Below are 22,522 nucleotides of genomic sequence, written 5' to 3' on the forward strand. Positions count from 1 at the left end.
TGAAAGTACAAAAAAATCATTATTTTTGTTTTCCTGTTTAAAAATAGTTAAGGAGATTATTAACTTCTAGTCCAACAGCTCAAGGGATATTCTATGACAGAGGCCATGTATGCAAGAGATAACTAACAGGGTAAATGAAGGCAGCTGAAAGTAGGTACATGTACAATAATGAAGCTTCTTAGCAGTAAGTGGAGTATTTACAAAAGCAACAAAGAGCAGCTTTGAAGGAAAATCTTCAATATATTGGTCCATCCTTTGCAGTTGCACTATTTACATACACTAACATCAGACACTCAATATTGTCCTGCATTTGGAGTAACAATAAAATACACCCCACTCCAAAAGTAACTAGGAAGAGTATTGAACAGTCATAGCTAAACAGTCAGTAATTTTTAGAACTTTCAATAAGGGCTGAACTACTTGATCTCCTAGGTATCTGCTATCAAAGAACATAAACCCCACCATGTTACAAATAAGGTGTGCCAACAGATGTTCAAACAAGCATCATATGATAACCGTATTAAGAGAAAGAACTACCTCTTAATGTAAGATTTGCCTCAAACAGAATGAGCTGATGAGCAAAGTTGCAGTTCATAAATACTTCATCAGCCAGCCCATGTGAATGGAAGCAAGAAGATGTTGTACAACATTTAGCTCTGCATGAAGAAATCTGAAAATAATACAAGATTTCCCAAACTATCCAATTGCAGTCACATTTTTCTAAGCTCATCTCCTAGTCCAAGTTCACTTTCTTATAACATTCTGCATATTTTTGTAAGATTTCCTTATCTTTATGATTGTTAAGTGTAACCAATTCCATTCAAATTGTACCAAGTATAGAGATCAATATATTTACACAAGCTGTGTGAAAAACATCTGGTTCAGGAAACACCTTAATGCCCTTGCTGACACAGACTACAATAAATGCACAACTCTTACTAGCTGCCAGGCAATTAATGTCTAAACTCAAATTTTGAGGCATCTTATTTATTATTTGAGCAACTTATTTAGAATGCAAAACACTTCAAAACAGAAATGGAAAGAAATACAACATGGAATAAAGGATACCTTTTTTTTGGTAACGTGTCTATAACGATCCTAAATGAAGGATCATTCCTCACAATAAATTTAAGCAAGTCGGATGCACCATTTGAATCCTAAATTAAGTCAGAGCATTTCTTCATAGGAAGGCATAACTAACATTACACAGGATGAGAGATGTGAAGAAACGTGAAATTGGTGCAGCATTAAGGCAGTTAAAAGGAAAACCATTTTGCCTTGGAAGTGGTGTATGAAAACATTACACATGAAATCCCTCGGCCAAATGATTTAAATGGCATCATATACTGAAAATGCACTGTTAACCTCCTCTTTTCAAAGTGAAGTGTAACAAGAAGGAACACATGCAAATAGAGACAAAACATTGCTTGAATTAACTACTGCTTTCTCAAATGGATCACCTTTGTAATATGAATCAAAGGCAGATTGATTAAACTTATTAAACAGATTAAACTTATTCTCCCCAGGACAAAATTTACAAGCTCTATAACAGAGAAAGCTTATCTTCCTACTTTTACTTCCCCTCACTCTGCCAACCCAGATGGATTTTCAGTCATCTGGCAAAAGCAGAGGGAAACCACACCTCTGAGCAACTTCACAGTGGAGATTCCATCACATGAAACACTTAAACAGCTGCAAAAGTTAAATCCCACTCCTCCCTGTCTGCTGAAGGAATGCATTTTTTTTCTTGCCTGTTTTGCTGTTAATTGCTCTCTAGCTGGAGTTTACAATACTCTTAGTAGTCACTATTACTTTTGCTACACTGCAAGTGTCCTGGAGCTTTCTCCTTCAACTATCTTCTCCATAATCAGAGCACCTTCTTTGGTTTAGCAACATAAACAGCATTTGTCTGATGTTCTGACCTTATCTGGGTCATCATAATCTTAGTAAAAAAAATAAATTATAGTAATACACTTTGCTAATGGATAACTCATTCTAAACATTTATATCTCACCTTTGACAGAAGCAATTTCACACAGGAAACATGGCCCTCATAGACTGCTGATAGGAGTGGTGTGATATTATGTTTGTCTGGAGCCTGCAAATTGACACACAGTTATTCGAAGCACAATTTCACACAGCATTAAATGGTTTCACTTCACTTTTCAATTTTGTTTTGTCAACAGTAAAGGTAAAGATTTAAGGATATTATCCAGATATGCATTCCCTTAGAATTTTTTGCTCTCCTTTTTTAAAAAAAAAGTGTCATTGTTTAAAAATCAGTCAGTTAACAGCAAGATATTTCTTCCATAAGACTTCTAGATATCCTAAAGTTTGTCTATTTTTTAGGCCAATGATAGAAACTGTGGGGTTTCAGCTGACAAATTTTGACCAATTTAAAAACAGTACTCCTAATTCTCCTATTTCTCAGCCAGTCTGACTTCAGAAACCAGTTTTGGCTGAAACATTGAGCTGTCTTCTCCTCTCTAAGCTATAGTCCTGGAAAGAATAAGAAATGGAGCAAGTGAAATGTTCTAATTTTTTCCTCCTCTCCAGTTAGAACACCTGAGGAAGAGATAATCTTTCCAGACACCGAGAAAAAAATCCAAGCCATTTTGTTAAGGACTAAAGCTAAGATGCATTGTACCTTAACTTTCAGATAAATATTCTACAGCACAGCATTTGGGGTGCATGGTTAAAGTATTTAGAAACTTCACTTTATGGAGAACTACACTATTTTGAAGTGCCAATACAGCCCAGCCATGCATTCCAAGCTACAGCAAAATGACTAAGTTAGTACAAGTAAAAATGTCTCCAAAAAAGAGAGAAGCATACCAATTTAAACAGAGTGGATCCTGCGCTGGCCAAGGATGCATTGCACTGTCTTCTGAAGTCTCTTCCAATAAATGTAATACATGTTTCATGCAAGCTTTCTTTAGATGTGATTATTGGAGTTATTCTTCTAATCATGGTCAAATTAAATTTAACTTTTTATAGCTACAAACAACTTTTCCTAGTGTGTCCAAAAAGAATAAAAGTATTTAATAAATGTAATTTTGTGCTTCTGATACACCACGTCTCAAATATTTTTAAACGCATCAAATTGTTTAGTTTAAGTCTTTCAGTAACCATTTAGGCACCTATACCAATCCCTTATACGCGTGCATGTGTGTGTGGGAAGGAGACCCTAACAGCCTTAACATCTGTTTATAAATTGATACACATACATTAATATCAGCTCCTTTCAATAGCAGAAATTCCAGAATCTCAAGCTGTCCACAGTCTGCTGCATAGTGAAGAGGCTTCCTCCCACCTTCAAGTGTCCGATTGACGTCTTCGCCCTTCAATGTAAACATAATCTAATTAGCAAAATTTTAGAGCTAACACATGAAGAAGAGCTTGAAAAAATCCACCACCTTTAAATATGCTGAAGAATGTTTCCATCCAAATATTTAAGAAATTGCCCAAGGAAAATGAAAATTAAGTTGCTCCATTTCCTTTCCCTTATCTACATACTTAAGACTATAAGACAACCTTGGTCATTTTTGCACACTAAGAAATCAGACACATTGAAATAAGTCAGCATCGTAACTAGTAGTGAGTACAGACCATTCATAACTTAAAACTCAGTTATGGAACTGTCCATTCTGTTTTATAAATAGCACCTGCCAATTCTACATGACACAAAAAAGTCTGAAGGCAGTCAACCAAACCAGGACACAGGAAGCTGTATTCTAATGCCACTTGTACAAGTGGATTGAGACATCTCTCAAGGTGTAAACAAAATTTAATTTAGTGAGTCCCTAATCAGCTTTGTTTCTTCACCTTGGGTTGTGCAACTACGGATAAACTGATTTGCTGCACTTCAGTAATGACAAGAAGTTACCGGAAACCAAATACTGACAAGCTATGTGGTAAGTGACTTCTTGTTCATACGTGCAAGCAATGTTAGTATTTTAAGGAGTGGGTAATTTAGCAACATACCTCAAGGCCTGCATCTCCACAGAAAAACAATCAAAAGAGTTTCAGTTACAGCAACAATTCATACTTCTCTGAGTCCCTGCAGTTCTCTCATTCCTGCCCCAAATCTCTATAGAAGGTTCACAGAATAGAGGGCTTGACGTATATCTTCCAGACACCACCTCCCTTCTAAGAACAGATGAAGAGATTGTCAGAAGGAAATCTTATTCTGCATTTGACGTTGTATATTTTCAGTTTTATACTACTGGCCAAATAACAAGACGACCTCAGAATTCTCCTCTCCTGTCAATACAATATTCTATTCTTCTCATAATATACCCTGCTGAAAGTCAAAGCAACACTAACAGCATTTACCTTTGGGTGTTTAACTAAAAGGCTGTACATTCTGTGGTCCCAGAGGTCAGGAGCTGGGTCTCACACTATTGAAGGTTCTGGCTTCAAAGTAGCATGAAGTAGCAGCAAGTAGCACAATGAAAAAACCTCTGCAACTGCTTGTACCGACCCTGAAATATCGCTATGGCTTCTGAAGTATGTTGGACATAAAAGATTGCTTTACTTTTATCTATGATTTTCAGAACAGCAACAAATTGTACTTCTAAATAAAGTTCACCACAGCTTTAGCTATGCGGACTATCAAAACAATAGTTTAACATGCAAAATTTCAATATGACTAACTATATGCAGTAACTGTACCGGTAAACAGTATTGTGATGTAACTTCTTTTTTGCTGAAGTTCAGTACAAAACTTTGGTGGGGATATTTTAACAACTGTGTTCCAATAATAAAAAAAAAAATCATCCAGATCACAATACACTAACAGCATACAAATAGCCACACTGGTTTGAAAAGTGCATAAGGAAGCAGCATATACTTAGCTTATCTAGGAAGTTAAGCTCTCCTCATATTCTTAATCATACCTTGCTACTTCCCGTCAATTTAAAAACAACTGGTGTTTAAGTAACACATGTTGTTTTCAAGTACATACGGATTGGGATGCATAAGTTTAAGAAGTGAACCATGTAGAAGCCATGCAGTCACTACCCCAAAACAGTCTCTAAAAACTCCTGTAATGTCTGACACATGCCAAGACATGGTAAATAAGGGGTTAAGGAAGAAGGAAAAGCAAGCTAACTCCTGGAACAGTACACAGTAAAGCTACAAAGTTCACATTCAAAAAGAAATTTAGAATCATCCGGTCTTAAGAATAGGTCAGTCCAACAAAGCTCCCCTTCCTTAAGCTTGTAAATATTATCTGACTCCTTGGGTTACACTATAGGATTTTCTTTTTCTTTTTGAAGAATATACCACAGATCCCTCTGTTCCCTCCTAAGCCAGTTGTGGAATAAATTCCTGCAGGACAATGAACTTCTGAAAGTTAAAAAACAAAACCAAAAACCAAACCAACACCCAAACACCAAGTTTTCCAAATCTCCCTTAAAGACAATGAAAGCTTGTTTATATAAAGGGGAGTTTCTAGCAAAAAGTCTGCAAACAAAAATGGCCTGAACACAGACTATTTGGGTTTGAACAGTAGCACTGAGAAAATATATCAACAGTTTGAAGTCAAACACCAGAATGTTTTAGTCCAAATTAACAGAAGAAAGATATCAGATAAGTTACAAAAACGGCAAGTGTTCCCGAGTTCTGCAACAATTAAGTCCATTATCCACTTGTTTCACAGGTGTGAAAAGCCACTGTAAAACAGATCACCAACTGCTATAAAGCTTCATTTGGCCTTTCCTGCTCCCCATTCAAGACACACAGAAGTAGAAAGGGAAGAAAAAAAAAAATCAAACCATTTCAGATACATGGATCAAACCCTGGCACAAGCACCTGCTTTAAATGCAGCCTCTAACACATATATGTCAGAAAGCTTGCAGACTCTTCACCGATAATTTTTCTCTGGCCTTTACATCTCCTATTTATGTTGCCTGGGGAATCTCCCCATAGGAAGAGCAGTAGACTCCAAAATGAGATGTGAAAACCTGGAGAGGTGTGCAAGACAACCCACTGAAGTGTGAGAAGAAAATATTTTTTGCACTGTAAAAATAGTGTTTATTTAATCTTTATCTCATCTTTAACTTCCATTTATGAGTATGTTTTATAATGTAAATAACATGAGTACAGTAGTATGTGTATATAATTTATAAATAAATATACAGATATTGGTGGTGCCTGCTTAATTTTGGCTTTTTTTTTTTTTTTTTTTTTCACTGATAGGGGTGCATGATCAAGAAGGTTTGGAGACCACTGGTCTAGAGCTCTATCTGTATCCATGGAACAATAAATTATATCTTTTTCCGAGGGAGTTTCATGCTGGAAGACAAAACACTTTCAGTGGAAATTTTATAGGTCAACTAAAAAACCCTTAAACCTTACCCCTACACACAAGTTATTCAAATTAAAACGAACTGTTATAAAACTGGCAGGAATATCCTTATAGTTACCCTTTTGCAAAGGGAAAGTGCCTTTAGGCATGGAAATATCGACTTTTAATAAAATTTGAATTAAAGATATAAAGTTTCAATCTTTATCTATACCAGCTGCCATTTATGTGCTTAAGTAAAAGTCTCCAAGATACAACTTGTATAGAAAAATCACCTATAAAATGGGAAAGTCAGAAAACTGCTTGAACCCTCAGGATCCAAATTGGTAGTGCATCAGTGCCAAAGACAGTAGTTAGTACAGCTGCAACAATAAACCTTTTGCTTGGCTAGATAGTGATGTGAAACATATCTCTCATCCTAGATAAGGTTGCCAAAGATTATCTAAACAAGCTGCTGTTCTCCTTTAAGCTTAGAATATACAATCCAATCCTGTGGCTGTTGATATTTGAGCACTCCAAGTTGGATTCTCTTGCTCTTCCACTTGAAGTATTCTGTTCAGCTAAGCCAGGGAGAGATGTTGACTTATGTGTGCAGTTGGGTTCTCAGTTGACAGAATGGCCAGCCACGACAGATCATTTTGTAAAGGAAACATATCTTCTCTATATGGCGGCATCTAAAAAGTGAACAACTAGAGAATGCACTAGAGAATACAAAGATTCACATTAGCAAGGAAACTGGATATCGTAGCTATACCAACAAGCTTCAAATGCCAATTCACATCTTAATACAATAAAATAAAATCTAAGCATGAGGTCAAAATTTGAGGCCCCTCTCATAGATAAGGTAGCTCTGATGAAGGTGTGGCTAGTTACATCAACAGAATGAGACAACGTGGTGTCTCAAGTCCTGTAACAGGCTAAGGCAGGAAACAGCACAGGAAGTACAGATTCAAAGGAAAGAGTCATCTCTATGTAAAGTTTTCTGAAATTACTGTGGTTTTGAATAATATTGGCCAAAGACATCATACTGAATATTACGAATTTGGGTATCGGCAATCTTATTGGGTGATGATTCTCAATACTGACCTCTGAGATAGCAAAGTAACCAATATTTTGGTGGGCTGAAACAAAGACTGTACCAAATAGCTGTTAAAGGTTTTCTTTAAAATAGACCAGACTCTGCACAGGCATATGGTCATAACCTACATGAACTGCCAAAGAGGAGCATGATTTTTGCTTTACACCTGCAGGAAGAAACACTTATGTATATTAGACAAAAAAAGTGATAGAAGAATTATCCCAGGAAGTTTTATGGGACTTGTGCCATTTTTTAGAATCTAACAGAACAGCAACAAGACTAACAGTTATGAGGGTACTTTGAAGGAGACTTAATTACGTCAGAATCAATCATATCACCTCAAAATAAAACATACCTTCAGTCAAAGGTCACATCTCTCCTAAATACTATTTATTTTCACTTTCTAGAGTGGACCTACACATTCACTAACAATTGCGCAAATGTTCGTGCACAGCCTCAGAAAAGAATTTGCCCTTGCAAAAAGGAAAGACACAATCACCTCTTTAATGACCTTCCAGAATACATTGAGTTTACTTAGTCAGACATTTAAGGCTAAGTCTGGCATAAACCACATCAGTAATGTTTTTCTTTGCAGACCAAAGACTTACAGCACCAGCTGTGCAGTAACACTAAAAACTGGTTCGACACATGAAAACATCAGAACCTGCAGTTAACAGGTATCTGCTATAATCCCCTCTATTAAAATCTGATTACAGGTAAAGAAAAGCCTCTCTGTGAATCTCCAATTGCTAAACAAGACAGCATGAAAGAAGATTGATATAACACGTTGATCTTATGACCTACTTAGAAAACTCACATACATGGATAACAGCAGAATATTTTGTTCAGAAGGACTTTAAGTATAAGCTTCAGTTGGAAGCTGGCTATCAACTTTTCACTGAGGACAGGAAAAAAAACAAAAACTTGAAGCTCAGTTCTAAATACTTTCAAGAGTTTTCTCTCCTTTTTAAATAACTAATAGTAGGATTCATTATAGCATGCAGCTATCACCCACTTTCTGTAACAGAGCAATTCGATCCATAAAAAGATCTGTTCTAACTAATACCTTAAGTGAGTACTGTCAAAACGAGTTAGTCTTGAACTTAATTCTTCCACTAGCCTCTCTCACACACATTTTCCTTGCTCCACCTTTTCTTGCCAATATACCTAGACAAAAACCCTGGTTGTGTCTCATGTACTTTTCCAGTTTAACTCCAGTCAAGCTTTGGCTTTTTTTAGTTCCATCCCTGCACACCCTGGGAAAGGGCCTACATTATTCCTGGGTACCCACCCCCAATTCCACCTTTTCATGCTCCCCCCTCTCTGTATCTGAGCTCAGAGAGGCGTTCTGTGACAGCCAAGCTGCCCTCCTGTCAAGTCTGCTGAATGTCCCAGAGTAATCTGGAAGCATCTGCACCTTAACAGCCGCCTTGAATAAGTTCTGGCAAATTTAATTCCTTATTCTTTTGCAGCCCTACTTAAAAGAATGAATCAGATTTCACTGACTTTGTCCCTAATGCACATTATGACATCAGGTCATTGAAAATGTTGAATGAACAAGTTTAGTCAAAAATTACAAGTTTTAAAGCTCATTATTTTCCAGGCAGATTAACTTAACCACACCAAACTGACACTGTCCTTGAACAGCCCCTGCCTTTTCTGTAGGCTTTATTACACAGACTGTATTCCATGCCTTCCTTGGTCTAGCTTTACCTGCTACGTCCCTCTTTTCCCAGTTCCTGCTGGTTTCAAAAGCATCAACACTTAAAGCCAAATAAGCTAAACTAAACTCATCTAGTGCCACTGTAGCATCCCTACAGTATACTCCATGTGCCTCAATCCCAGGCTTACTTTGCAGTAGCACAACAACTGAAACCGAATCCAAGCCAGCTATTCAATTGGGCACCATGGTTTGCCAACAGTGTTGCCCTAGAACATTAGTTTCATGCTATTAACGTCACAGCTCACCCATCAGTTTAGCATCAATTTTCTCCTGTGTAGCAGTTAAAGTATTCCTACTCCCAGCAACAGTTTGATCCTTCCCACCCCTGCATCAGAATTAGTGTCTGAACGATGAATCCAATGAGGGATCTAATCAGTCTGAAAATTAACTTGGTCATTTTCTTCTTTCCAGCTGAATCTGTTCCTTGATCTGATTCACCACTTGGCACCTGGAACACACCACAAGTAAGTAGCTGAGATTTATATTGCAGTTCTACCACAGGAATCGAAACTCAAAACGGTGACCTCATTAAATCCTATTGCATAGGTTAACTGTATTAGCACAGCAGTATCTGTAATACTGGTGGCATTAAAACGCTCTTTCAGATTTAGAAACAACTTCATATCCCCATCTGTACTTATCCTGTTATGCAGAAATAACTTCATCTCCCCATTTCATGCACTCTTTTCATTCCAGTTTTGATGAAGGAAACCAGATTCCATGCAGTCAGATGTCCTTAGAGAGCAGCGAAGCATCCTACAGGAACTACACTACTGGGTAATTCCTGTCTCCATTATTCTGGAAAAATATGAACTCACTGTACATGTACAGTCTATTGCATTACTTTGATCTCTTCACATTCAAAGGATGGCCATTCTTATAGAGTATTAAATAACTCTGACATTTTAAATATAGCAATAACTTTATTATTGTTGTCTGAGTGGGAAAGAGGAAGAGAGAAGAATCCTCTTCCGATAAACTTTAAGTCCTATGGATGAGATATTTGGAACAGCTTACTGCTTATTGAGAATACTACTTCTGAACACTTTATATTTTACTATCTTCCCCACAGGCCTTTGTTCATATTGATTGTATTTGTTTTTAAAAATTCAAAGATTAAGTGAGATAGTTCACCAGAAGTATTTCCAAGCAATCTCATTGCACAGATTTACAGCAAAAGATGTTAAGAATTCAACTCATGGAGAGAAGGGGCATCTCAGGTTTCGAGCACTTATACTACTCAGGTGTAGGAACAACAGGCAAATATGTGCAAATGAAAGAAAAAGTAAAAATTAGGTGTTGTGCTTTTTTTTTTTTTCTTTGTCATATCACAGTGCATGGCCTTTATATCAGAAGGATCACATGTAAGATTCCTTTATGCAACATTACCAACATTCTTCACTTTAAAGTGCATGCTGTAACAAAAAATTCTCCTGGAATTTTATGACAAAAAACATTTGAAAACAAAGAGGGGAAATTCAGTGTAGCATCTATTTTCTATGCTCACCTTCATGAGATGCCTTTTGAAAAAATAAATTCCTAGTAGATAGCCAGGTAAGCTTTGATACACCTCCATCACTGCTATTGGATGCAACTGAAATGTAAAAATCTTTCTTACGCTGTGATATTCTGAATGCAGAGATTGCCCTCTGAGTGAAAATACCATGGTCAGGTGTCCCAATTTAATTTTAACTTTATAAAATAAAACTGGTAGAAGTAAACCGTACTTTATGCTGTTGGATACAATCCAAATACATATTTTGCAATAATTAAAACTATATTGATATCCACTGAATGAAATCTTCCCCTCCAATTTAACTCATTTTTAGTTTTCACACCTAATTGCCTGAAAAAGTAAGTTTTCTGTTTTTAACTGGAACATAGATAACCTGCGCTTTGAACTCATTTAAGAGCAATGTATTTCTTAGTTTTCTGAAGGGAGACCAAGCTTGGACAAACCACACCTCCAAAAAAAAAAAATTAGCCATATACTTAAACAGGGTTTAGCAGACAATCTTGCACTTCCACAGTGGGGATGTGGGAGGGTATGGAGGAACTAATGTGTATTAATCTTCCCCTAATACTCTTTTTCCTTTACTCAAAATCTGAGTCAGCTCACACCCCATCATTCTCCAGTATAACTTTTTCTGGATTCATCCATTACTGGAAAGACTTCAAAAAAAAAAAAAAAAAAACAAAACACCAAAACAGAATGAAACAACACATAAGTACTCTGAATATAAAAATACATATAGCTATCTTTGTCATTCTACTTGTATTCTCAAAATGATTATATTTTAAGTAATTAAGCCAAAGTTCACTGCTTAACCTGTGTTTCAGTTGTATGTTCATAGACTTTTCAACTGTTTCCTGTTGTCACATGTCAGCTCTCGGGCTCATCTAATCCAAAAGTTACCTCTCTAGCACTGCAAATCTAAACACCTTGACTAAGAATCCTTAAAAACAATACAGCAGAAACAACTGAAAAACACCCCTTTGTTCTACATACTTTCATTCTTCAAGGTCAATCATTCTATAATTTCTAAAACAATATTCTTAAGCTCACAACTGTAAGTCAAACAAAAACTTTTGCCCTTATTCTACTTGCTGTAACAGTAAAATGATGTCTTTACGTAACTAATCCATGGGTCATAAACACTGGTGGTAATGAGGGAAAACGCAAATACCACACTTCCTGAGACCTGACTAATAATCTAAAAATATAAGGACAGTTTAATTCTACAAGCTTGTAAGTCTAATGACTCATGGAATCCCAGACTATTTAAGGGCGAAAGGGACCTCTGGAGGCTATCTAGTCCAACATCTGCTCAAAGTAGGTCCAATCAGATCAGTACATTGCTCAGCTGAGCTCCATACACCTCTGAGGATAGAGGATTCTACAAGCCTTGAGAGCTTGAATATGTTCCAGTATGTTAATGCCTCTTTTTGTACTAGGAAGCCCAGAACAGGACACCGTACTCATACGCAGCTTCAGAAGTGGTAAGAAGGGAAAAATTTCTTTCAGCCTGCTGGGTATTTTCTTGATAATACAGCCCAGTATGCTGCTGGCTTTCAATAATGCAAGGGCACACTGTAGACTCGTGTGCAGCTTGATGTCCACCAGGACCCTGAAGTCCTTTTCTGAAAAAAAAAAAAAAAGCCAACTAATTCCCAGCTTGTAGAGGTGCATGGGTTTTACTTCTTTCTCGCCTATTGTCCTGAACAGTAAAGATCCCATTGGCCAGGTCACCAATAAAAATATTAAGCAATACTACCAATACCCTGATAGACGCCACTGGTAACCAGCCACTTAGAAGCGATGTTGACGATGACAACCCTTTGAGTCCAACAGCCTTATACACTTACCCAGTCCATATACCACAAACTTCAACTTGGTCACTTGCTGTATCCATATAGTGTCAAATGGGTTCTAGGAGGTGGAGGATTTGCTCCATAGCCTTCCCAGAGACTGAGGCTACATGACACACCTACAGTTCCCCAGATCTTCCTTCTCACTATTCTTAATAGGAATGTAATGCTTGCTTTCTCAGATTCATCAGGAACATTCTCCTCTTTTCCTTTGCCTTCCTTTCATTATCATGCACTAGGCCCTTCTACGGCCCTTGAGATTCCTTGCCAGTTTCAACTTCAACTGAACTTTGGCTGTCATACCTCCACCCCTGCACATTTGTGCAATGTTTCTGCATTCCTTCCAGTAGACCACTTTGCTTTCACCTTCTGTGTAACTCTGTGCCAATCACAGATTCCTCAAAATATGCGACCAGGGACATAAATTGTGTGTCTAAGTAACAGTCTTGAAAAGCACTCTCTCAACATTTCTCATGCTCTCATGAGCGAGTCCCAGAATGCAAAGAAAGCCCCCTAAAGCATCTTAACCTTCTTTACTTTAGACAGGGTGCAGTATCATCTCATCTGTATTCAAACACCACCAGAAAAGGCAATTTGATCTTCCAGCATAGAAACGGAATGTCATAGCTCACCTCCCCTGAATTCTTCTTCCCCCTAGCAGTTGCTTAAGCACAGAACTGGAACCTCAAATACCCTGGTTCACAATAAGCTTTCTTGAAAGACTTGAGAAGAACTAAAATTGAATGCTATGAGTCCAAACACACAAAAACCTGTTTTTACTTTTGCCAGTACAAAAAATAAATTGAGGTTTACCACTGAAAAATCAAGTGCTACTATCTCAATTTTCTCACTACCGAAACAGTCCTTGGGCCTATGTGTAGAGAGCCCATATTCCTCATATGACCTGATGGAAAGTGCTCTCATCCTCCTCATTCTGTTTCTTGAGTGGATCCGATGGATTCCATTCTGTAACCCAAGTTCTCGCCTTATGACTGCCAAAGAGTTGATTCATATACTGCTAACCTTAAAGTTGGATTTGTAGGTGTCTTTTGTTCCAATATATCCATTTCTGTAAAATATGTTGAATAAATCTGACAGCATTACAGAACACCAGTTCTTAACAGAGCTCACTATATGAAAGTATTGACCTGGTCTGCACTTCAGGTCTTCAGTTCAATGATCCCACTACGTTCCAGATTTTTGAGCTCGTGTTGTAGTTCAGAGTTTTTGCCCCCTATAGTATAGTCTTGGGATTTAAAAAGCAGCATTGACTTTGAAGAAGTAGTTTTCATTCCTGCCAAGATATAAACTGATTCAGCCAACCAAAAGCCACACTAGAACATTCACAGGTCCTTGGAGATTACCAACAAAAACACCCTTAAAATGAACTCGGTAATTCAGGCCTAATGGCTTTTCCTAAACAACTTATTTCTAGTTTTCAAGGGTTAAAATTATCACTACTCAAAATACCTTAGAGTAGCAGCGACAATAAATTAATCTCTTCTTCCAAGCTGGTTATACAATTTTCTTCGAGAACTTTTGTCATGGTAACCAAAATGGAGCACTAGCCTGAAGCAGTTTTTCCTGGGTTGAGCAGAGGGGTTAAATACCTGCATCCACGACTGAAACTCACATCAGCTCTCTTAATACAAACCTGAAGACAACTGAACCACTAGTCTAGTACTTTAGTCAAGAAAGCCATTTCTGTAAGTTTCTGGGTATTTCATCATAGCCCTAGACTAACATACCATTTTCACATTCTGTCCATTTTTACTAATTAGAAACAAGAACAATTCAAGTGACCAACTCATAACACGAGTGCAGCATATTATTTAAACTTTAGTACATTTTTTTTTTTTCCTGTAACAGGAAAATTCCTGACATATGATGCTTCAGGGATTGCAGAACTAAGAATTGGGCAGAGCAGATGAACAATACCACACTTCCACTCAACCTGACATGTTAAAAGAACTACTCAAACAATGCAGGAAGCCTAAGGAGAAGCAGTAGTTTTCTACATATTACGCTCAGCAAGATTACTGAGTCTCAAGTTTTCTTGTCTCTGTTTTCTGATTCACAAGAAAAATGACCTGTTGCCCCTGGTCAATATTCAACCTAAAAGAAAGAACACACTGAAATATCTAGCAACTCAAAGGCTGGGTGAAGTCCAAAGAGCTGAAAAGGAAGGAAAAAGATTAAGTGTAACTTGTGAATTGTTTATGATTTTGAAGCAGATTTCTTCAGTTAAAAACCAGCAATAAGTTCCTGCCAAAGCTGAGAAATCAACTCACTGTAACTGCAAGTAGGCAGTTTCCCATGGCAACTGCAAAAATTTTGTGCAGGATTCAAGTTTTCATTTAAATCCTCTATATTTTCAAAAATTACTTATTTTGAGTCCACTAAATAAATTAACATAACCTTGTCTCATTCAGCCTGCCACAGCAAGAGACAAATGCTGCTGTTGCTTAGTGGTTCAGCATATTCTGAGCATTTCAGTAGTTTTCCAACTGCAGTTGGAGTGGATCACAGTCAACTGTGGACAACTGAACAGAAGCAGATGACCTACATTTATTGTATGGGATAACTACTTTCCACAGAATTTCAGAAGATCTAGAAGTTCTTTGTTTTTTTGTGTAAAGGTTGAGAGCAAGTGCATTAGCTAAGCCTTTCTACTGATTATCTTTGTGTTCATGGTAAGAGGTATTTAATAACACCTTTTTGACACTTCTGGGTTTTTTATTCCCCATCCTCTAAATTTCATAAACTGGAGCAACAAGGAATTTTCTCCCAGCTGTCTTCTTTCTACTCTGTATGCTTTGGGGAATATTTGGGACAAGCAGTCTTTACACTTTGGTCTTATCACATATTACTGTAACAAACAAAAATAGCAAAAACATCCACAAGAAATCCTGTAGCTAATCAAAAAGCAAAATTAAATGAACAGATGTCGAGAAGGGAACTTCTTGAATAGAGAAAGTTAAATCTCTGTGGAAGAGGCTGAAGACACCAGTAGCAAGTTTTCATTTCTGTTCTGGATCCACATCTAGTCTTTGCTATTAGTTTTGCTTGCCACATCCATATGAGCTTCAGTATTTAAAAAGGTTACTCAAGGAATTTCAGCATAACATTCCTGCTAGAAGACCCTCACTGGGTTATAAAAAAAAAAAAAAGGGTATCTGTTCTGATGATAGTGCGAGTCTCTCGACTTGTCATTTGCAGCAAGTTCTACAACCAGAGCAGAAAGATGTAGATACCCATTTTAAACATACATGGGTATCTACTTTGCAATTCTCTCTTTGACAGAAGCCTCAACTGCTAATGCTAACATCAATACTTGGTCTACACAAGTTAAGAAAATTAATTATGAACCTGATGATGAATTTTGCATGTCTTGATATGGTATCTAAAGTACTCTAAAAGGCTTTTATAAGCACTCCTACATTTATTTTGGCTTACCCCAACAAAAAGGTACTTCGGCATACTTTTCAGATTTTCTTTGTTAGTGGTAAACAAGTATGTAGCTTATCAACCATAATCAAATGCAATCTGAAGTCCTTTGTCTCAGTCAAAAGAATACAAGTCCAGAAACAACTGCTAAATAAACTGAACTACTGGGCTGTTTGTGCTTCAGTTGTTGCATCAGCACTTTCAGAGGCAAACTAACCTGATACACGAGTTGTTCTGTAGAACAGTAATGAACCTACTGTTCCCTAGCTACAGCTTCTAGAAACTTGTGCCACAATCCTGGCTTCGTAGATGTGTCTAGTATGCACATTATTGAAAAGAGTTGTTCTCCCCCCACAAATCCTTAATTTGTGTAAGACTTAAGCGAGAAATAGTGGAAACCACTCATCACTTGCATTAGCAAGTGATGAAACAGGAATGAAGGTACCAGCTTTGCAGCTTCTCTTAGCTCTTATGAATTTCTATTTAAAAGTTTGGTCCAAAAGCATTCGCCTCTTAGGCAACAGCTCACAGTAATGGCAGCAACTGGTTCTGACAGAGTTAAGTTGTGGCAGACGAAGGTATTATTTCTTCTAACAAGAGCCCGTCTGTCCAGAGTACTACTCTAATTGATGAGCATTAGTGCACTAAATGTTCTAGATCATGAACCGAAACAGCCGATGATCAGACACCTTCTAAGATACCTCTGCTTAGAAGAGGAGTTAGAATTTGCAATTAAAGTTAAAATGCTTTCGTTGTAGCACCAGGGCTTGTCTATCAGACACGATCATGTGGCACAACCAAAAATAAGAAATAGTGGTTAAATGATTCTAAGGAATCACAGCCAGGTCTAATGACTGTATACCTTGACATAAAACTCTAAAGAGACATGTTAAGTACTGTATCCATTGAACACAGCGCATGTCCATTTTCACAGGCAACACTGAGCTGGCTTAAAAGGGTTTTTCTCTGGAAGTGATTGGCCAGACTCCATGTTTTAACACTGCTGCATTTTGATCTGATTTGGGTGATCTGATTTTGATGATACCCACTCTATACTAAGGGTATATTATACTCTAAGCAGAAAATATTCCAGCCCACGTGGGTGCCAGATAATTGCTAACCAGGAGATATCAACCATACTTAAACCAGAAATCAGATGAGGTCTCAATAATTCAGTACTATACCATCAGCAGGCTGACAACAGATGACGCTATCAAAACAGAAAAATCTATAACACACCTTTCATGTAGTCTCACACAAACTCAAGTTTAACATGTCAGATCATCTAATCGTGGAATTCTGGAAGCAAGTTTGAACAGATAAAAATACATTGTACCATGCTTCGCTTCCTTGGTGTCACTAAGTTTGTATTGGAGTAAAATATTAAGTTCAAGTATAAAGAAATCCGAAGGTTTAGTAATGGGATTCATGCTGTTTCCATCATTAGATCATTGCTCCAAAAGTTAACCAGCTGAGCAAAGAATAAAATCCATTACCATCCAACCTGCACTTAGCTGCTAGTTCTGAATTAAAGCATTTGCAGTTACTGTAAGAGCCCCAACATCAACATCTGTATTAAAATCCTCAGTACACGTTGTCCAAAGAATGCACAGGAAATGACTGATTTCCTTCTAGGAGAACAGTAGGCGCCAGCTATTTGGTTTCAGTTTCACTAAATGCCAGCTTGATATTTTGACTTCTATGCATGATCAAAAAACTAACAATAAAAAAAAACACAACCTACCCACAGTAATAAATACGAGTTCCCAAACTTAAGGTTGTACTCCATAAATGTATAAGAGGATAAACAGAAAGATGAGTACACCTTCAAATTATTACTGCTATAGTTTAAGAAAAATACCAAATTTAAATGTTATAACTGGGGCTTAGCATCATAAGCACTACTGACTTCTCTAGAATCTGAACACAGGATATATCCAAGGCAAGACCAAGTGTTCTGTCAAACCCAAAGCAATGAAGCTTAGCTTTTAAGTAAGTTTTCATATTAAGCAGTCATTTTCCTGTGCATACTGAATTTGTTTTCTTCATGTAGCAATGCATAAAAAGATATGAAATATCAAAAGTAGCATTAATGAGTTCTAGAAGTTTGTGCCTCAACGCAGATTTTTGTTGACATGCTGAAGCAGTTGATGACTGGAATCATGCAAAACATGGAAGTAAAAAAACTTGATCAGGAAAGCTATTTTTAAATCGATGAAATGAATGCTGCTTTCTAACCAGTATATACATAAAAAACCATACATATTAACATCCACAGAATGGCTCTGTAAACTAATTATATACACTTTGAGTATTCAGCTTCATTAAACCTTACCAATATTGATATTGCACTTTTATAATTTAAATAATCCACATACAAAAGCTAAGCTATTTTCTCCAGATTTCACCAGGAATCACTGTTGAAAATGCTTTAGTAAATACAGTCTACTAACTTGCCACAAGAACTGAACTAAAGACCGTGTTTCATGTTATACTCTAATTAAAGGAATATACTTTGAAATTAAATGTATTTACTGTTGAGTTACTATCTCCAAGATAAATTTAAGTAATAGATAATTAATGTTTTACAGGTCAAACTCAAGTTTTTTAAACCATGCTAAATATCCATCCCTTTCACCAAGGAAGAGTTAATACTATTATTAAAGTTATTTCTTGGATTGCTGACTTGTCAATAAAGGTTTTCCCAGATGCCCCACTTGAATACAGAGGATCCTGCAAAATTTTTTATACAGGGCATACATAGAAATGCAGGTCTCGCCTCACTGGAACTCTCTTGACCAGTCTTTTTTATATAAGGACTTGAAACCTCCTCCTCCCAATTGGATTACCTGAATCAAGTACCAGAAGTGGTTTTGAACAAACATAAAAATCCTTTTAAAACACTTATTGTCGATATTTGCATTCATAGCATCATTAACAAATCAGTTTAGAAGAGATATGCTGATGGTAATTGTTCTATGGACAGCTCTCTCTCTGTTGTCTCAAATAGCCTTCCAGCTCATCTTTCCCCCTTGACATTAATAACTAATTTATAGGCCACACGTGTGTTAAAAAGTTCGTAAGTTAACGGAGTTTGGGGAAAGAAAGTATCAGACATTCAGCAATAATTATCAAGAACCAATCTTAGCCCCTAAGAAACTTCAAGCACACAATTGCGTTTTATAAACTGACTCCATAATTAGATACATTTTAGAATATTCTTTGAACTTTGGCTGGACGTATGACAGGCAAGTCTCCAGAATACCTTTCTTGTGATGTTTTGGTCCGTTCAGCTTATTAGCCACTGCACACAATTACTCTGTTTGGTTTTCAAAGTGTAGCTTAAGGCTAAGTAAAATGATTTTACCATATCCCTTTTGGCCTGTAACCAGTGAGTAAGGTAGCAACAGCTATAAGGAAAGACAAAAATCTAGACCATACTCTTAATTCTTGCTGCAGCAAGAATGTTACATAAATGCTTTCTTTTGAGATATACATAATATGGCAAGGATTATTGCATCTGCACTGAACTACAGAGTTACACTGCATACAAAAGACTAATAAAGACCGTTAAAACAGGCTAAGTGCTGAAAAGCACCAAACCCCAAATCCACCAAGCTACTTAAAAGCCATAGTCATGTGCATATTAGTTTACAAGACCATAGTTCTCTTTCCTGCCCTACTCTCCATCAGGATTTCAACTGTTTCCAGGATAAAGAAAAGGTGAGCAAGTAAGTTGATGTTATTTAAAATGAACAACAAAAAAACCAACCCAAAAACTACAAAAAAAACCCACAAAAAACCCAAACAAGACACCCCAAAATACACACAAGTATGTTCCAGATAAACTGGGAACTACAAGAACTGTACCTTGCTCAATAGGACTTACTGATTGCTTTCCAAGTCAGAGTGCTACAGATCTTCACTGCATGAGAGAGCAACACAGATACTAGTCCCTCATACATTTAAAGAAAACTGTTGTTTCTCTCATCTCTAGCATGTGATTGGAGAATTCACCATCAGTGGTTGCAATCAACATAGGCTTTAGCATCAATTAGCAGTAAGAAGAGCCAATAGCATATCCAGCATCCAATGAAAATTTCAAACTTTTTAATATGAGTTGTGCTAATTTGTACCTGCCACTCTTCATAACGAGCTAAAGCAGAAAAACATCTAATTGTTCAAAACTGCTGAAACTGCAACTTGTAAGAAAACAATTCTTGTTACTGACACTTATTAATTCCAGCTACAGTTTTTGTCTTAGTAATAGGAAATCTGTCTACACAAATGACAACAGCCTCTTTCCACAGAACTTTGACTGGTAAATACCACATTCAAGATGCAGCTTTTGCTAGGGGGAACTAAAATTAAGAAGAACTTAATACAAAGTACAAAATTTGGAAGTGTACAAATTAGGTACAAAGAAATAACTTTGTTCACACTTCTGTCTGCACACATGCTTAGAAGTTCAAACAAACATAAAGCCATAAAAAAACTGCTAAGAACACTCAGCTGGGGATGCATATAAAAAAACATGAGTATGTGACTTAAGCAATACAATTTTATATGTCCACTGTCTCTCTATATCTTTCCTAAATTTTCTCTTCTGATCTTTTTTCTACACCTTTAAGTTACCTTTGAGTCTCATAAAAATTCTTGGACTTGAGAATCCTGCATTTCTGGGTCCACTATGTTCTGCTTAAACTTAGATAGAATATTTGATCTTCAAGTCCTGGTATCTTAACAGCTAAGAATATGCTCCTTCAGAATAAGCACATAGAAGTGACTATTGTGAACTGTCCATGTGGTTCCCTATTTATGCATTTTGACACTGCTGCAAGATCCATTCATTTGGTATTTTTACTTATGTGGCCTGCATGACCTACCAAGTCCATGGTACTCATTTCAACATTCAACGCATAATCTTCGCAACACACACACCTTTCTGCATGTTATTCCAAATGGAGACAGAATACAAACCACTGCCGAACTGTTCTCTTGGGCTTTTAGACAGCTTATCTTCTGTATGCCCTCCTGTTGAAATCAAAATTAACTAACTGAATTGGAAGACAAGAGCTAGGCTTGAAAAACAAGGATTTAGTAAAGATAAAACTGTTACAAGAGGGAAAACTGAGGTTAGAATAAGGGAGGGTGGGAAGAAAAGGAGCAGTAATAGAAGCAAATAATTTCCTCACACCACTGAATTCTCTGCTTGTTATTCATAACCTGTTCCTAACTTTGTACTGTCATAGTTATCATGCTAAAGACCACAAACTCAGACAAAAGAGGATATATTCACAGCAGAGATAAAATTCGCTTTCAATTTAGGGAGTGGAACACATTAGTAAAACTTTCAGCAACAAAATTTTAGATTCAATGCCTTATTAAAATCTGATTTTGATCACTCTCTCTTCACTTTTTGTAGCAAACATCCATTAGACACAAGACAAGTCAGCATAATAAGAACAGCTCAAACAGAAACAAATAAGGAAGTACTTTTTATTATTTAAGCATAAAAAAGTCAAACATGAGTCACATAGTTAGGCAATCTCTTAAAGCCACCAAGAGTTTCAGAGCACAGAAGACAACTGAACAAACAAAATGATCATAGGCCTGACATCAGCATCTCAGAAAGATACTACTACATTTAGCAGTTCCAGATTTGTGATCAGTCTTATGAAATCCATTTACATTTCAGATGAAAATGGATTCATAATCAATTATATCTGTACCTTCACAAAAAGGACAGATTTGAGAATTCTAGGATGTTCATTCAGTTAGCGAGTCATACATTCCACCACAATGCCAAGTTTACAGGTGAGTTTGTTACTCCATACTATTCCTATAAACTACTGATGCACAAACTATTAATATTTGTGAGCAATTCTTTGCCACATGTGCTCAGACTCTTTCAGGTCAGACTGGGGATATCTATTAGCCATCCTGAAAAGGTGTTTTTCATCAACCTCGTATGTCTTATGTACCCACTACTTAAAAGTAGCTGCCATGCTGCGTTCTTCTGAAAATTTTTTCCAGTACATTTATGGCATTTTAGTTAAGAGTAACTCTACCACAAACATGGAACCTGCTAAGAGCAGGTTACTGTAGCAAACAACTCTCTTGTTTCATAAATGAAAGGTTTACATCATCATGTTCAAATTTACAAAACATAAATCAAACAACAAGTTTAAATAGAACTAAGCAGTAAAACAAAACCGTATCTTTAGCAATCACACTCCAGCACACTCAACTGTGGTCAACAGGAAAATAACAGAAGGCCTAGAATACTCCAGATAAATAAAAACTCACACAGTACAAGTATTGGCATAACACTGAAGAGTTACAATACAGAGATATCCAAGAAGCTCCACCGGGGATAAAGTCAGTCCAGCAGCTCCCAGGTCAGTGCTAGCCCTGATATGCTCCTGGACAAACTACTGAGGTATACTCATGCTGCAAGGTAATCCAGCAAGGCTTTCAGGCTCCCTGTCACTTAAGATCAAGAAAACTGCTTCTGAGCCTGAGACAATACAGATATCAAGGCAGCTGTAATAATGAAGTGCACTTCAGAATTCAATATAGTGAGACAGGGTGAATT

At 36.9% G+C, this 22,522-nt stretch overlaps 1 protein-coding gene across 1 annotated transcript in view; it reads right to left on the reverse strand.

Annotated features, from left to right (window-relative positions):
• MTPN (myotrophin) overlaps window positions 1-22,522 on the reverse strand; it is a 42,912-nt gene that overhangs the window by 15,355 nt on the left and 5,035 nt on the right. The window contains exons 2-3 of the mRNA XM_074168361.1: window positions 3,228-3,341; window positions 2,015-2,098 (exon numbers count right to left, since the gene is read on the reverse strand). Of these exons, the coding sequence (XP_074024462.1) occupies window positions 2,015-2,098; window positions 3,228-3,341 (198 nt within the window). The remainder of the gene's footprint in view (window positions 1-2,014; window positions 2,099-3,227; window positions 3,342-22,522) is intronic.

The sequence above is a fragment of the Numenius arquata genome, chromosome 2 (assembly GCF_964106895.1).
Source record: "Numenius arquata chromosome 2, bNumArq3.hap1.1, whole genome shotgun sequence".
Lineage (NCBI taxonomy): Eukaryota > Metazoa > Chordata > Aves > Charadriiformes > Scolopacidae > Numenius > Numenius arquata.